Source organism: Mus caroli, chromosome 10, assembly GCF_900094665.2.
Source record: "Mus caroli chromosome 10, CAROLI_EIJ_v1.1, whole genome shotgun sequence".
In the NCBI taxonomy this organism is placed as follows: Eukaryota; Metazoa; Chordata; class Mammalia; order Rodentia; family Muridae; genus Mus; species Mus caroli.
In genome coordinates, this window is record NC_034579.1 from 48,417,443 (window position 1) to 48,433,648 (window position 16,206).

At 43.1% G+C, this 16,206-nt stretch overlaps 1 protein-coding gene across 7 annotated transcripts in view; it reads right to left on the reverse strand.

Annotated features, from left to right (window-relative positions):
- Positions 1 to 12,425, reverse strand: part of Mcm9 (minichromosome maintenance 9 homologous recombination repair factor) — an 88,052-nt gene extending 75,627 nt beyond the window's left edge. For 5 of the 7 annotated variants that reach the window (XR_003837778.1, XM_021174346.2, XM_021174347.2 and 2 more), the window contains exons 1-4: positions 12,156 to 12,417; positions 8,127 to 8,445; positions 5,322 to 5,638; positions 2,848 to 2,929 (exon numbers count right to left, since the gene is read on the reverse strand). Coding sequence is in view for 6 of the 7 variants with exons in the window: in XM_021174346.2 (XP_021030005.1) it covers positions 2,848 to 2,929; positions 5,322 to 5,638; positions 8,127 to 8,430 (703 nt within the window). In the remaining variant the exon portion in view is untranslated. Of the gene's footprint in view, positions 1 to 2,847; positions 2,930 to 5,321; positions 5,639 to 8,126; positions 8,446 to 11,856; positions 12,007 to 12,155 lie in introns of those variants that run through there. The other 2 variants (XM_021174345.2, XM_029482491.1) reach the window with 2 other exon arrangements.
- Positions 12,426 to 16,206: the final 3,781 nt, after the last annotated feature.

A 16,206-nucleotide genomic window follows, 5' to 3' on the forward strand; every position in this document is an offset into this window, starting at 1 on the left:
CATCTCATTTCAGATGGTTGTGAGCCACCATATGGTTGCTGGGAATTGAACTCAGGACCCTGGAAGAGCAGTCAGTATTCTTAACTGCTGAGCCATCTCTCCAGCCCATATTTTTATCTTTTACTTCTGTACTGTCTTGGCAAATAGTTTACAATATTGTTCTGTTTTCACTCTTTGAAAGATGGTTTATTTTAATATAACTTTAAAGTTTTACAACATTAAAAAGGTTAAAGATCACTGCCTTAAAAATACATTTGCCTTGTTCTTATCTACCAGTAAGAACCAACTTGTTCCTTAGTTATTCCTTCTTACCTGAGGAAAACCTATTCCTGGGAGGCAGATGACCACACTTCTATGTTATGTTCTCGTAGGAGACCCTAGGCAGCTTCTAGGCACATTTACTAACCCCTGATGCCTGTGATTTACCATATACAATACAGCATGTCATTTAACAAGTATTTAAGAATGTGATGTCCAAAGCCGGGCGTGATGGCGCACACATTTGATCCCAGCACTCGGGAGGCAGAGGCAGGAGGATTTCTGAGTTTGAGGCCAGCCTGGTCTACAAAGTGAGTTCCAGGATAGCCAGGGCTATACAGAGAAACCCTGTCTCAAAAAAACGAAACAAACCAACCAACCAACCAACCAAACAAAAGAATGTGACATCCAGTATTTTAGGAATATAAAAAAGGGGACCAAAAACAAAACAAAAATTTCATAAACTTAATTCCCCTAAATTTCAGTCATCTTGAATGCAGGATGTTGAATACATCTCAAACCCAATCTTTCTATTTTATATAAGAAACACCATCTTGCAGCAGGTAATTCTTCATGCCCAAGACTGCCATTTATGTTTTTGTGCTACGAAATGCCTTTCATTCTCCAACCTCTATGGGTAATGTGCAATCTCCAGAGCTTTTGATTTCCTGGAGAAGGGTTCGTTAGATACTAACCACATAAAAATGGTGGTATAAGTGTATACACTAGCCGGCACATTTCTAGCTAAATGCAACTTCATGCCAAATGCAGACAAACACACTGTGTTTTACATATGTGTTTCCAAGAATGTTCATACACCTTTCAAGGTAAATCTAGAATAATGGCATTTTACTGTATTCCCTCTTAAAGTTTTAGATAAAAATAACTGGAATAAGTTTCAATATATACTTACTTGAAACACCACCTTATTATCTTCACTCTAATGGATTATACTGAGGTTCTTTCAATATTCATTAAATGAGGGCCATAACTTTCAATATAGTAGAAATCAATTTCTATAAACAGTGATTATATAGAAAACAGAGTATGGAAGAATGGCCAAGAATAACAGTCTCATTAGGATTGGGTGTAAATCTTCTTGCCACCATTCTTGGGCAAATTATCTGCCTCAGTCATGATACTATAATGAAAATTAGATCATATGTATGTATGTGTATGTATATATACATATATATGTATGTACACATATAAATTAATGGAATCTCAACTTAGTAAGTGTTACCTATTATTATACTAAAAATACCTTGCATTTGTAGAACATTTAAAAATACTTAAATACAAGCTGGGCAGTGGTGGTGCATGCCTTTAATCCCAGCACTTTGGAGGCAGAGGCAGGTGGATTTCTGAGTTCGAGGCCAGCCTGGTCTACAGAGTGAGTTCCAGGACAGCCAGGACTATACAGAGAAACCCTGTCTTGAAAAACAAAAACAAAAACAAACAAATAAACAAACAAACACAACCCCCCCCCCCCCATAACAAAAAACCCACAAATACACAAATGGTTTCATATGTGCAAGTACTTTTTGCATGGCAGAGTTATGTGATCATTGTAACTTTGAAGTTTACAGAAACAGAACATTCACTTAAAAGTTGTGTATTTTCCTACAGTTAATATGCACACTATTGGTAAAGCTACAGTTCTTCCACTTAAACAGTCCACTCTCTGTCCCTTTCCCTTCCCCAGCATCTGGAGTCCTGCAGACATCCTCAGTCAGATCCATCCCTTTGATCTTTAACATAATTGTTAGCACGGCAATCCACTTCATTGTTCTGAGGAGTGTGAATTCTGTCTTTTGATTTCTTAGGTTTATAGCTATGGGTAATGGGGCAAAGATCTGTTAGCATACTGCTTTTACCTGTCCTTTATTATGAATGACAGCTGAAAGAAATATGGCTTAAGATTTCAGACATAATTCAGGTTCAATGCACTACATGGAAACACTGTTCTCTACTGAGAATATTCTTTTTCAAAACCTGTGAAACTCGGGTGTCATCAGCACACAGCTGAGAGAAACAATGATGCCTTTTGCTTAGGTATCAGTAAGTTTTTAGTCACACTTGACCGTCCCATCTGAGTCCTTTGACTGCCCAATCCACAGGAACCCTTTTGAGATGGCCCTGTTAAGCATGATGTCTGACTGAAGAGAGGCCTGGGTCAGAACTCAGTGATATGGGTCTCTATGCTCCAGTCCTGCTGCTTAGTTCTTTACATGGGGTTAGGTAAGTCTAGTTCCTTGTCAGAAGGGACCATGTGAGCAGCAGGAGACTGCTAAGCCCCAGCTTAGTTCTTCCTTCCTCTCTCTCTAAGCCTAACTCTTCACAAGGTGACCACTTAATGCCCTCTGTCCCTTGTCAGTAACTTTGTGGGACATAGAAATAAATAATGACTATTCAGACCCTCCTACGCAAACTACCAAAAGTTTACTCTTGCTGGCTACATACAGTAGCACCCATCTATAGCCCCAACTGCTGGGGTGGAGGTAGGTGGTAGGAGAGGGAGGAGTTCAGGACCACACAGACCCAAGAGTTCAAAACTGCCATCTCAAAAACTAAAAGGTAAGTGCTTACCAGATTTGCAACTGTCAACTAGGTCATCTTCCAGAATAACTCTCATGGATCGTGGGATACTTCCAACAGACAGCCTCTGCACCTAGCAAGCGCAAGATAAGAAAAGGAGTGTGCTTCACGAGATGCCAAAGATCCCAAACACGGCGCACCTGAAACTGCTTCCACTTCTCATACTATAATATAGCTTGATTATGATAAGACTTAAGGAATTTTCATTAAAAACTATGACTAATATCAGTTTCAGAATTCACTAACACTAGCCGGGTGTGTTGGTATGCTTCTTTAAACCCAGCACAAGAAAGGCAGAGGCCAGTGGATCTCTGTGGGCCTTCAGGAGAGCTGGGCTATGTAGTAAGACCCTGAGTTAAGAGAGAAAGACAGGAGAGAGAGAGAGAGAGAGAGAGAGAGAGAGAGAGAGAGAGAATATTCACTAATACTAGAGAGATGTCTCAGCAGTTATAAGCTCTTCCTGAACTTGCAGATGACCAGTTTCACACCACATGTTATTCCAGCTCCATCTGACCTGCCACCGTCTGACCTCTGTGGGCATCCATACACAGATTCTTATACATGCACATACACACAAATAAAACTAAAAACCAAGAATTCACTAAGGTAGAATAAAACTGTAACACCAAATATGAGGAATATTCCCAACTATAATCTACATTGTAGATGGTTAAAATACATATTCTAACAACTTATTTCTTTCATAATCTCTAGTCTGAAGTCCTGGAAAACCAGCCGGTCCTTGGGATTACTCCTTAATAACAGATCGCTGGCTTTATTCCACGTAGACATGACCTTAGAAATGACTCTTTCCCAAGTTCCCATGAAGCTAGGTGTGGTCATAAGATTAAGTCCTGGCCAATGACAGGTAAGCAAACATGTAATGGCAGGCAGACAAGACTTGATTATATGATCAAGTTCATATGTTCATCTTACCATCATTTTTCCTTCCTCAGTTTTCTGACTAGAATACAGGTGTCATGAAACGGAAGCCACCATCCTAAACCATACATCACCGCAGGAATAGAAGGCAACTGTCAGGAATGGTGAAAAAAGCTTGGCATGGTGGCACATTTCTACAATCTCCACCTCAGCCCTTGGGAGGCTGTGGCAGGAGGATTACCATGAGTTTGAGGTCAGCCTGGGATGTGTGCTGTGGCAGGGTATCAAGTGAAAGAAACCATCTGATCTTTGCTATCATTTACCCAAGAGTGGGCCTGCTGTGTTCTGAAGCAGTTGGATGTCTACTCCTGAGCTGCCCTCTCTGTTAACTGAACAGCACAGCAGACATGGAACTGTAAGAGGAACGAAGCACGCCTGTCTTACTCTTTTACGGGAATCTCACAAGAGAGGAAACTGTTCTTCTGGCCTGGTTGTCTCAGAACCGCACACAAAGCTACAGACAGATAGTATCAGTCTATGCCCACATGTTACTTTCAACATTCTTTGTGGAGGGAGGCACTGCTTTCAATGCCTCGCTACTTCCAGTGAGTGGTCTTAGCCTCGTTGCCACATCGTCACACACTGTTCCGAGTCAGAGGCATGAATTAAGTCAGGATGGAGAGGTAGGGGACAGGTATATCAGAGTCCAAAGCATAGTGAGATTGACTACACTGACTCTTTAAGTTGATTGACTGTAAACAGACTGAACATACAGTGTATAAGCAGAATGAGCACAGAATGGTTACAGGATGGGAAAAGTTAGAACTGTAAGGGCCAGTTTCAAACAGCATTTCTCAGAAGGTATTCCCACACATGGGGAGTTCCAGGTCTAGATGCTGGAGTGAGACCTATTTAAATAAAACAATAGAGGGATAAGAAAGGTGAAGTGTAAGAAGTCCACACTGAGGAGCCTACATGCTGCCCTTGAGCTGCCTATCTCCTTATTTACATGATTTAAGGAAAGGAAATTAAGTTCTTCTTTATTTGTTAAAAACCAAACTTCCAATTTCTTGATTTGCCAATGTTTGGCAACCAGTTAAACAGACTGAATTTTTATCATATTTCTAAGTGCAGCTAGTTTAGAATGTTTAATATAAACTTTTTATTCATTTTTACTTTATGTTATAGGTGTTTTATCTGTGCATCATGCACATGGAGTGCCAGCAGAGTCCAGAGGAGGAGTTGCAGGCAGCACTTTATAGGTGCTGGGAACCCCATGGAGTCCTCTGCAAGAGCAGCAGCAAGCGCTGTAAGCTACAGCGCCATCTCTCTAGCTCCAATATCTGCTTTTAAATTGTAATACAACTCAGTGGTTCTAAAATCTCGTCCGGGCTCCAGAACAGTGACTGCATGGTTTCTAAAACCTACATCCCAATACGTTTGACAGCTTTGACCCTGATCTCCCACAAAGTGAAGGTACCAGGCTATTCATTTCCATTTTATAGTCTCCAACCCCCACCATCTGACTGTAGTAGAAAACATGTCCAAATCTGTTATTTTTTCCCACTGACTTGATCATTTACCTGCTCCTGAATTTTGATTTCCTGGTAATCCCGACATCTGGCTGGAGATGAAGACAAGTCTGAGAGGCAAGTGAATTTTGAGGAGTCACAGCTGTCTAAACTTGGACATGATGATGGCCGACTGAAGGTGTAATACTGATGGAAGTCGGCCTCCACCACGAACACATGCTTGCATTTGTTACACATGTAATCCCGCTCGAACTCCAAGACCTTCACCAGACTCGTTCGGATCACTGTCCCAGTGACAGATAAGAAGTGTCCCACATCCTTGGTTTTGGGAATGTGTTCCCTGACCAGTTCTGGACAAACAGGCAAACCTAATGAAAAGATGACATCAACTTACACTTTTGATAGCTGACTCCACAGAATGTTATTTCGTATTACTGTATGTGTGGGGTACGTTCACATGTATAGAGACCAGATACTCCTGTCCAGTAACTTCCTAAATTATTTATCCACGGTGTATTGTGTGACCAAATCTCTCCCATGAGACTGTCTGGCCAGCAAGCCTCAGGGACTCTCCTGTTTGCCTCCAGAGTGCTTGCTACCATACCCAGCGCTATACCTGGATGCTAAGGATGTAAACTCAGGACTTTATGGCTGTACAGCAAGCACAGGGCTAAGAAAGATGGGCTCTCAGAAAGACAGTCTCAGGAGCACAGACAAAATTCCGCCACCTGACGCACAGAAGATCAACTTATTTAGTCATCACTCAATGAACCAAAAGAGTAACAAAGAGATGTACCAGGATGACCAACAGGCCCATTTGCCTCGGATTCGGAATTTAAATATGACTGTTTGCAAGCTTTGGCTTGTATAGAACTTTATCCACACTATCACTTTATCCTTTCAAAAACACGTGGTTTTCAATACTAGAAAAAGAGGCAACTGAAAGGTTTGAATATGCCAAAGAAAAAATATTATGCAAAAGCCACGAGCCCAGCTAAGCCACACCACTGGGATGCAAAGTTGCCAGTCCTGCTAGCCAAGGTTATTTCTAATGGGTTTATCAGTAGTGCTTGCTGGGCTGGTTGATGCTGCAAGATTCATTCTAAAAGTTAGTGGCTGAAAAATTTAGTAAGTATTGTTTCTCAGCCTGTTGGCTAAGATCAAGTATAAATCTGGTTGGCAATCTTTTCGATCTGCTGAGCTGTTAAGGAATAGCTATAGTTAGTATCACAGTGGCTTCAGTTTCTTGGGTCGGCACTCTTGTTCTGTTGTTACAGCTACTCTGAAAGCCTAGCAATAGCACCAATAATCACAAGGTATCTTAGGAATCATTGACAGGAAAAATCAAATCAAATTGGGTGTGTGTCTGTAATCCTAGCAATCTCAGGAAGCTGAGGCCATAGGGTTTCAAGTATATATATATGGTGGTTGCAGTGGTGGCACACGCCTTTAATCCCAGCACTTGGGAAGCAGAAGCAGGCGGATTTCTGGGTTCAAGGCCAGCCTGGTCTACAGAGTGAGTTCCAGGACAGCCAGGGCTACACAGAGAAACCCTGTCTCGAAAAACCAAAAAAAAAAAGAGAGAGAGAGAGAGAGAGAGAGAGAGAGAGAGAGAGAGAGAGAGAGAGAGAGAGAGAGAAACATAGTCTCATATAGCTCTGGCTGTTCAGGAACTCAGTATAGTCTTAAACTCAGAAACCTACCTGCCTCGTCTCTACAGTACTTAGATTAAAAGTGTGAGTCATATAACACCTGGCTTAATACCCAGGTTTCTTGACAGCTGGTGGTGGCAGCACATGCCTTTAATTCAAGCACTTAGAAAGCAGAAAAAGGTAGCTCTCTGAGTCCTTAAGCCACCCTGGTCTACAGAGTGTGTTTCAGGACAGCCAGTCCTAGACACAGAAAAACCCTTATCTTGAGCTCGCCTACCAAAATAAAACAACAACAACCCAAAACAAGCAAACCAACCAATCCCTGCTCCCCCCCAAAAAAAAAAAACAAAAAAAAGATTTCTCTTTCATACTATGTTGCTGGAATTTTATAATAAAAAGACAAAGGCAACACAACACTAAGCAAAAGTGACAATTTGCAACCAAAATCTTTGTACTATCCAAAAAGCTGGGGTGGTAAGGCATGGAGGCCTGGCCTGTCACACATACACACCCACATACAGAAACATATGGGCGCGCGCGCGCGCGCGCGCGCGCACACACACACACACTCACACACACACACACACACACACACACGCACACACACCTCCAAGAAGTCAACAAGCATGTACCAAGCTCCTGGTAGTTGAGCAGCACAACCCTCACTGTGATCTTGTAAAATAGTTCTGAAGGTCACAGGGGTGGGGTGGGGGTGGGGGGGCAGGATCTTCTCTAATTCATACATTATCAATATTTTATTGTTAGTAGTCACACAAAGCTGTTGTAGATTACAATTTTATGTTGTAGTTCACCGATGTCTTCATATTTCCTCCCTCCCTGAGGTTGGCATGGCAAGTATCCTATGCCCAGAAGACAATTATTATTATTTGCCATATAGAAGATATGTACTTTAAATATAAACATCAATTATTTTTTTAAAATTCCTTTTAGATGTATTTTGTGTGTGTGTGTGTGTGTGTGTGCCACAGACACTTGTGATAGTGTGCATGTGGAGGTGAGGGGACAACTGTTAGGGCTCAGTTCTCTCTATAAAAGATCAAACTCAGGCTATCAACCTTGCCAGCAAGCACATTTACCTGCTGAGCCTCAGAATGACAATTATTTCTTAGTGCTCTGAGTCCCTATGTGTTTAAATTTATCCAAGTCTTTCCAGAACACTAAACAACATACTCTTATGCCTTACCTGATATCCTGGCATGAAGATTCTGCTTCATAGATAACCCCTCCATCTCAGGAAGGGACTGCAGAATTGCCAAGGCTGACCTTCGAAGTGCACTGTCAAAAACTGTTAGTACTTCATTGGGGAACACGGTGAAATAGTCTCCAATTTCCATGTTGGTCTCGAAAAGGGTCATAGCATTAACCACAACCGGATAGTGAGCATCAGCATCTCTTTCTCTCAAGATCAGAAGAATATCGTTCTTATGGTGCTCTGAGACATAGGACTCAAACACCTGACCCACCAGGGTGACCTGCTCACTATTCATCTTGAAGGGTAGGTACTAAAAAGAAAGAAAGGACAGTATTATACCATTGCTATTCAAGTTTTGCACACAATTTACCAAAAACATCCTTTGCTTACAAACCATCCCAGCTTTGGGTCACACAGTACTCATAAAATATCTGAATTCAATCTTACCTATAGATGAATTATCTATTGTAGTTATGTAAAATGTGCTTTAAAATTCAGTGAAGTTGCTAGGCCAAGGTGATGCATGCCTGCCAATTCCAGCACTCAGGAGGCAGAGGCAGGTGGAGCTCCGTGAGTTCTAGGCTATCCTGTTTCTACAAAGACAGTTCTAGGACGGCTAGGGCTATGCTGAGAAACCCTGTCTTGAAAAATCAAAATCAGTGAAGTTGAGGCCACAGGGGAGGCTCAGTGTTGGCAGCACAAGCCTAAGGACCCAAGTCTGGATGCCTGGGACATACCTAACCAGCTGGACAGTAGCACATATCACATATGCAATTCCAGTGTTACTACTGAGAGATGGGTGGTAGAGATGGGAATATGACCCAGTAGCTCAAGCTGCCAACTATTCTAGACTATATAGTGCAGCTACAGAAACAAGAGAGCTCATGTCTCAAAGTGGCAGGCAAAAATCAATGCCCTAAAGTTTCTTCTGAGCTCCACATAGATGTTATAGTATACATGAACCCATATTCTCATTCTCTCTCTCTCTCTCTCTTTCTCTCTCTCTCTCTCTCTCTCTCTCTCTCTCTCTCTCTCTGTGTCACACACACACACACATACATACACACTTTTATTTGCGTGTGCACAAATAAAATAAAAAGAAGAAAATCTAGAGGTTCTTCCTGATGCAGCAGCCATCTTAATTCCAGAAAATGATAAATTTTAAAGAGGAGAGGTTCTGTTCTGTGTTCTCCAAGCCTTTTAGAAAACATAGAGGTGTTTTGTTGGCCATATACATGCAAATCTACAGGATAGGTTGTAGACATCAAAGGATTGGGTGCTGCTCCAAAGAATGTCCCATAAACACCACAGTGGCAAAACTGGGAGAGATTACAGTGTCAGCCTGCTGATGGCATTGCTGTAAACACACGGATTACAGGTAAGGTTCTTTCCAGGATTCGTGAGCATTCTGAACATCCTGAATACTCGAAGAGCAAGGGGGCCATTGAGAGAGGCACCTGGGTTCAGGGTGAGCACCAGCCCACTGCACACATGCATAGAAGCATGCTGTGTGAGGTCTTGGCAAGGAGCCTATGCTGGTGGTCCCTGTTCCCTGGGAATTCATGACTTAATGTATACAAGCATATTACAGACCCTGACTGTAAAAGTGTTTTCTTAAAAACAAACAGAAAAATAATGAAGTTAATTTTAATTTGTGGAATTGGTTGCTAGGGAAACGTATTAAACAGCACAAAGTATTCCTCATGTTTCCCCCAATCTTTCTCCTTGCTAGCCCTTTATTAACATATTATAATTAATATGCAATCTGTAGGAAGTTCTGGGCCTCCCCTCCCTCATCCCTGCCTTTAGTGGATTTTTTTGAGGCCTTCTCTGCTGGGCAGGCTGACTTGGAACTTATTATGTAGCCCAGGCTGGATTCCAATTTGCAGTAATTCTCCTGCCTCTGTTTTCCAAGTGCTGGGACTACAGTCATGTATCATCATCACACACACACACACACACACACGCACACACACACAGCTTCATAAACAAAGCATTAATCAGATTGATAGTTCTAACATGACTAGTGACTTGCTTTAGGATTATACACTGTAGTAAGTTTGTTTCCTGCTTTCTCTTATTAGCATAGGGGAATGACGGGCTTCAACAAGAGCAGTTGTTACAGGTGGAAAAAAGTTAGGCAAACCGACGAAAGATGGGAGCATTACGTTTCGGACAATAAGACTGCAAAGAAATATTATATATACTCTACTTCACTTATTTGACTCTATGAGCAAGCCTTTCTTTCTCAAATGTGTATTTACAAACATAGGGAGCCTAGCTCATGTTCATATGTACTGTCATATCACAAATCCTAAACGTGATTCTATATCCACTTCCTAATGTCTACCATGCACAAGCCAGTATCCTCACAAATGAAAGAAAAAGCACAGTAAAAGGTACCAGGCCCTCAGAGACCCAAGTGACGATCTAAAGCAAACCATTCCAGAAGGACTAAAAAGGTAACGTGAGTAAGAGTGAGAAGAAGGTTCTGGACAGACAGCACAGAGGCTAAGAGCACTTGCTGCTCTTCTAGGGGACCTGGATTTGGATCCCATCACCATGATAGGAAGGGCTCACAGTTGCATGTAACTCTAGTTCCAGGGGATCTGATGCCCCTGGACTCTGATGGCAACACATGTGCTGCATGGAACATTCAGGTGCACATGCACACACACACACACATACACATACACACACAGAGAGACAGAAAGAGAGAGAGATTGATTGATTGATTTTCAATTTAAATGAGCTGACAAGTACCAGAGAAGAAACTATGAACTGCCCTGGAGATTCCATACTAGCTCTAAGCACCTTAGCAAAGGTGTGGTTTATATTGGACTTATTTTATTTATTTAACATATATCATCCTCTATAAATACTATGACTAAAGAAGACTAGATATAGTTCAGTTAGAGTTCAGTTTGGCATCCCTTAGGTGGATCACACTGGCTACTGATTCTGCCTTCTCTGAACACCTGCTCAGCTGGGAGGTATACAAGTATAAAGTTGCATCACACTTAAGCCAAGAATACTGACAATTACACGAGGCTAGTATGAGATTAAGAGAGTATTTTTCAGAAAATCAGTGAAAGTAAGCCAACACTAAAATACTAAGCAACTTGGTTTTGGTTAGGTAATAGCATAATCAATCAGTCAAGAGTAAAAAGGAGATTATTTGGGAACGAGATCATAGTATTTCATGATGTGGATCTTAGCTGGGAAAAAAAAAATCACAGCACTACCCTCAAGAGTGACCAAAGGAATAGCTTTACGATTTTACAAATACAAAGTGAATGTAGAGCAGAAATCCGGAACAACAATTAACAACATACCCAACTCCAACAGAGCAGAAAGAGGGCGGGCAAAGAATTTTAAGTTCCTAACAGGGGCAGGTTATATGTTTGCCTAGTTAAACCGGCAAATTACAGTGTTAAACAGACCGATATTTTTTAAACACAGCTTTTTTTCTTGTTTTTTTTTTTTTTCCAACATCCGTGCAATTAGACAAGTTTATCAACCTATAAACTCAGGCATCCCGTTACAAACTTAAGCCATTTATTGTCTAGGGGAGGGAGGGACGATGGTTGTACAACTCTCAAATTCTCTCTCCTCTTGCCTCTGGCATCCAAACAAATAAAATGGCTTTGCTTTATTTCATACTATCCACTGCAAGGTGGCGCCAAAAAGAGCAGTTTGGGGATAGAGCCTTGCCCCTCACCTAGGCTCGCGTAGCTCCGCCCCTCGGGGGCTGTGGCCACGCCCCGCGCGTCTCAGTCCGGCGTTGCGCGCCATTCGCGGGTGCGCGCTCGTTGCGCGCCTTCAGGCCGCCTGGCGAGCGAGAGCCTAGCGGAGGGATGCTTTGGAAAGCATTCGGAAATTCGCTTCTAATCCACAGGTGGTTGGCTGTGGCCTCCCAGCCCCGCGAGGAGTTTAGAAATTAAAGGATGCGGACGAGACCTGACGCTAACCATGGGAGGGAAACGATCCCCAGGACCTCAGGCTGCGGTGGTCACTTACGGGCTCAATACGCACTGTCTTGGTCGCCGGGACCGCGCTGCGGCCGTGGTCGCCCCAGCCCGACCCGCGCGGCGTTGGAGGGGGCGGGGCGTGCGCGCGGTCGCTCGAGGGGCCGCCTTGCGCGGGAGCGCGCAGGCTTCTTCGCGCTGCTCTCGCCCGGCCTCTGAAGGACTTGCGCTTCCCGCGGACCACGAGCCGCGCACTGCCTCGACTTTCCGGCCGCTGGGGCTTCTTCCGGGTGCGGACGCAGGCGGGCGCGCGCCAGGACGGACGCTGGAGTCTTCGAGCAGGAGGCGGGATCAGGGAGAGAGGCGGGACTCGGGGAGCTGGGGGCGGGGTTTGGGCGGGACAAGATGCCTGAGGGGCGGGTCTCGGAGCCATGGGGCGGGGTTTGAGCGGGACACCGGCTTCGAAGGCCGGTTTAGGGCGAAGTGGATAATGCAGGCTGGCAGGAATTTCGCGGATGGGTGATGGGCGAACGCGGGGTGAAGACTAGGGCGGAGAGAAGGGGAACCCTGGTGACGTATTAGGGCGGGGTGTGGGCAATCTGGGACTCGACTTTTGGTTTGCACCTTCAGATATCTTAGAACTCATGTGATTTTGTTGTTTTTTGGTTTTTGTTTTTTGGGTTGGCGATGTATTTAAGGAATCTGCCTATTTCCACGTCACAATATTTTCCATTTCGTGTAGTTCTCTGATCCATTTCGAGCTAAATTTTATAAGTGGTGTTATGGTTTTGTGAAGTCACTTCTACTTTAAATCCTTAGACTGTACATCTACTTATCAGCAATTTTTATTAAATCAAATCAGGCAGCTGAGGGCAAAATTGGATATAAGAAATTCATTATCTGGCCGGGCGTGGTGGCGCACGCCTTTAATCCCAGCACTTGAGAGGCAGAGGCAGGCAGATTTCTGAGTTCGAGGCCAGCCTGGTCTACAGAGTGAGTTCCAGGACAGCCAGGGCTACACAGAGAAACCCTGTCTCGATAAAACAAAAACAAAAAAGAAATTCATTATCTTGACCCCAACTCAGCTTCAGAAAGAGTCATGTCAGCACATGCTGCCACCGTTCATGTTCCCTGATCTCAAAATGTCCCTAGCTCAACTAATAAGTGTTTTTCTGAACTTCAAATTGTTCCTGAAGACTTTCTACATTAGAGCCGCTAGCAAAAACATCTTAACCTAGCTTCACTACCAATTTGATTTTTCCAAATGCTTTCTAAAGGTGGTAGTCATAGCTGACAATCTACAGCTCTAAGTTCTTCCCTAGGGTGGTGATTGAGTCATTCATCTGCTCCAGCAGCAGTGCCTGAGAGAGATCAAGCACTGTTATTTTGAGTGCCAGTGATATTGCCCAGTGAGGGGCTGGAAGCCCACTTAGAATTTCCATACAATTCTTAGATTCAGAGGGATGTGAGGGCAACGAGCAGAGCAGAACTCCACAGCAGCATGACGTCCTCAGGACTCGGAGTCCCCGGAGCTCTGCCTGACTGAGGAGATCCACCATGGTGCTTAACCAGTGGGCTGCATCCATGAGTTCTAAAGCTTTTTGTGGTTCCTCCTGCATGGCCCATAGAGTCAAGAAAACAAAACCAAGAAAGGCTCCAGTGCACTTGAAGAACCATATCAAAAGTACCTGCAGTCAGGCTTGACAGTATTAGACTTCAGTCCTAGGAGAGAGAGACGCAGGCACAGGTGGATCTTTGGTTGCTGAGGGCCAGTCAGGTCTACATAGTTCATTCTTGACCTGCTAGAGTACATAAAACTGTTTTAAAACAAATGACCGAAAGTACATGGAAAGAAACCACACTTTACATTGAACTTACTAAAGTCTGATTAACTGACTAGAATTTGATTGTGAAGCTAGGACTATGACAGGTCTAAACCCTAGTTTGCCTTAAGCCACCTTTAAATTCCTTAAAAGGTATTTCTGGCTAACCTTTTTGTCTGGCTGAATAGTCTTGTGACTAGCTGGTAAAACTTTTTGAATGCATTTATTATTTCTAATTAGGGGTATATGTGTGTCTCTCTGTGTGGGTGTGCGCGTGTGAGTGCAGGTTCCTAGAGAGGCCAAAAGAGGGTGTTAGGCTGGAGCTGGAGAAACAGACAGTTGGATGTTCCCTGGTACTGGGTATCAAACTTGGGTCCTTCAGAAGGGTAGTGCATGCTCTTAACAGCTGAGCCATCTCTTAAGTCCCTTCTGGAGCTTCCCCCAACTCAAAAGTTAGGAATGTCATACAATAGCAGAGAGTTCCAAGCTGTGTTGTAACCTCCTCTTCTAGTTTCGTTTCTGCTGCTGAAAAAAAAAAAAAAAAAAACCCAAACCAAAAGTAACTTAGCAGGAGAAAGGGTTTATCTGACTTACAATTCCAAGTCCTTGTCCTTCACTGAGGAAAAGACACAGCAGTAACTTGACAGTACACCTGCTATTCCACCCAGAATTAACTCTGACCCAAGAATAAACTTTCCATCCAAAGAAGTGTGGCAGGAGCCATGGGATGCTGCCTGCTGAGTGGCTCACAAGCCAATACTCAGCTTTCTTATATAATTCAGGACTACCAGCCTAAGGGTGTTACTTCCTAGGGCTGGGCCCTCTTTTTACATCAGTTAAGGATACAATGTCTCAAAGACATTCCTACAGGTCAATCTGATACAGGCAGTTCCTCAATTCAGACTCCCTTCTCAGCTAGGCTTGGTGGCAAAGGCCTTTAATTCCGGCAGGTTGATCTCGGTGAGTTCAAGGCCAGCCTGATCTACAAAGTGAGTTCCAGGACAGCCAGATACATTTCAACAAAACAAAACAAACAAGCAAAAAAATCTCTTTTCTGAGGTAATTCTAGGTTAAGGCAAGTTGACATTTGAAATGTCAATATGATACATTGGTTCAATCTTAATGATTTTATGTCCCTATAAAAACTTCACACATTGGAGCACTATTAGTACATTGGACCACGGAAGGGGAGAAACTGGACCATGGCCACTCATAGTTTGTTCCAGGATAAACTGTTCTCTCCTTTTGAGGTAAGGGTTGTGTTTTTGACTCTACGATTAGTAGAAGTATTAAATTTTTTTGAGACACAGTCTTGTTAGGTAGCTCACAATAGCTTCCAGTCTTCGGTTCTTCTGCTTCTTAAGATTATGGGTGTGAACCACCATAAATGGCTAATAGAGCACTCTTAAGTCTTGTAGTATAGCCTTTACACAGGTGTACACACACACACACACACACACACACACACATGAGAGAGAGAGAGAGAGAGGGAGCGCTATTAGCCTGCAGAAGACCACGACCTATAGTGAGCCGGGCAATACAACTGATAGCCAGGTCTATGGTAATGACAACTGAGTTGTGAACATTCCATCTTGGAGAGAAAAGGGGTCTTAAGACCCACAGAAGACCTTTGCTTCTCATCCCAGTCACCACTCTCTCCTATCCATCCTCATGAAAGTAGGTAAGAGATTTTTAAAAATGACTTGGAGTGATACATTTTTTAAAAGTATAGAATTACATTTATTTATTTATTGTGGTGGATCCTGGGACTCAAACTTAGGCAAGTCAGAGAACAACCTGTAAGGAGTCATGGGCTTGAACTCAGGTTCACCAAGTATTCTTGACACTGAGCCACACCCCATGGCTTTTGCATGGGACTTTCTGTGGTGCAAGCTTCATCTGCATTAACCGTCTCATGTGATCAACTCCAAATAAATTCATTTGGGAAGCTAGACTTGGTAGAATCTTTGGTCTATTGGTCCCTTCCCTTTTGGGATGAAGAGACTTTTTTTTTTTTTAATTTTATTTTTTTTTATGTCCCAAGAAAAGCCCATTTTGATAGCTACACTGACCTGAATCTCATGCATGGCACTGCAGCCATCAGATGAGCCACATCCAGCTATTTGGTGACAGAGTTCACAGAAACTACTTATTAGCAGGCAAAAGTGACTTAACATAACTAACTTTTTTGGAGACGTCTACTGATCTTAGAGTCACCACAAAGTATTTGGCTGTAGTGGCTATTCCTGGTTGTCAACTTGACTATATTTGGAATGAACT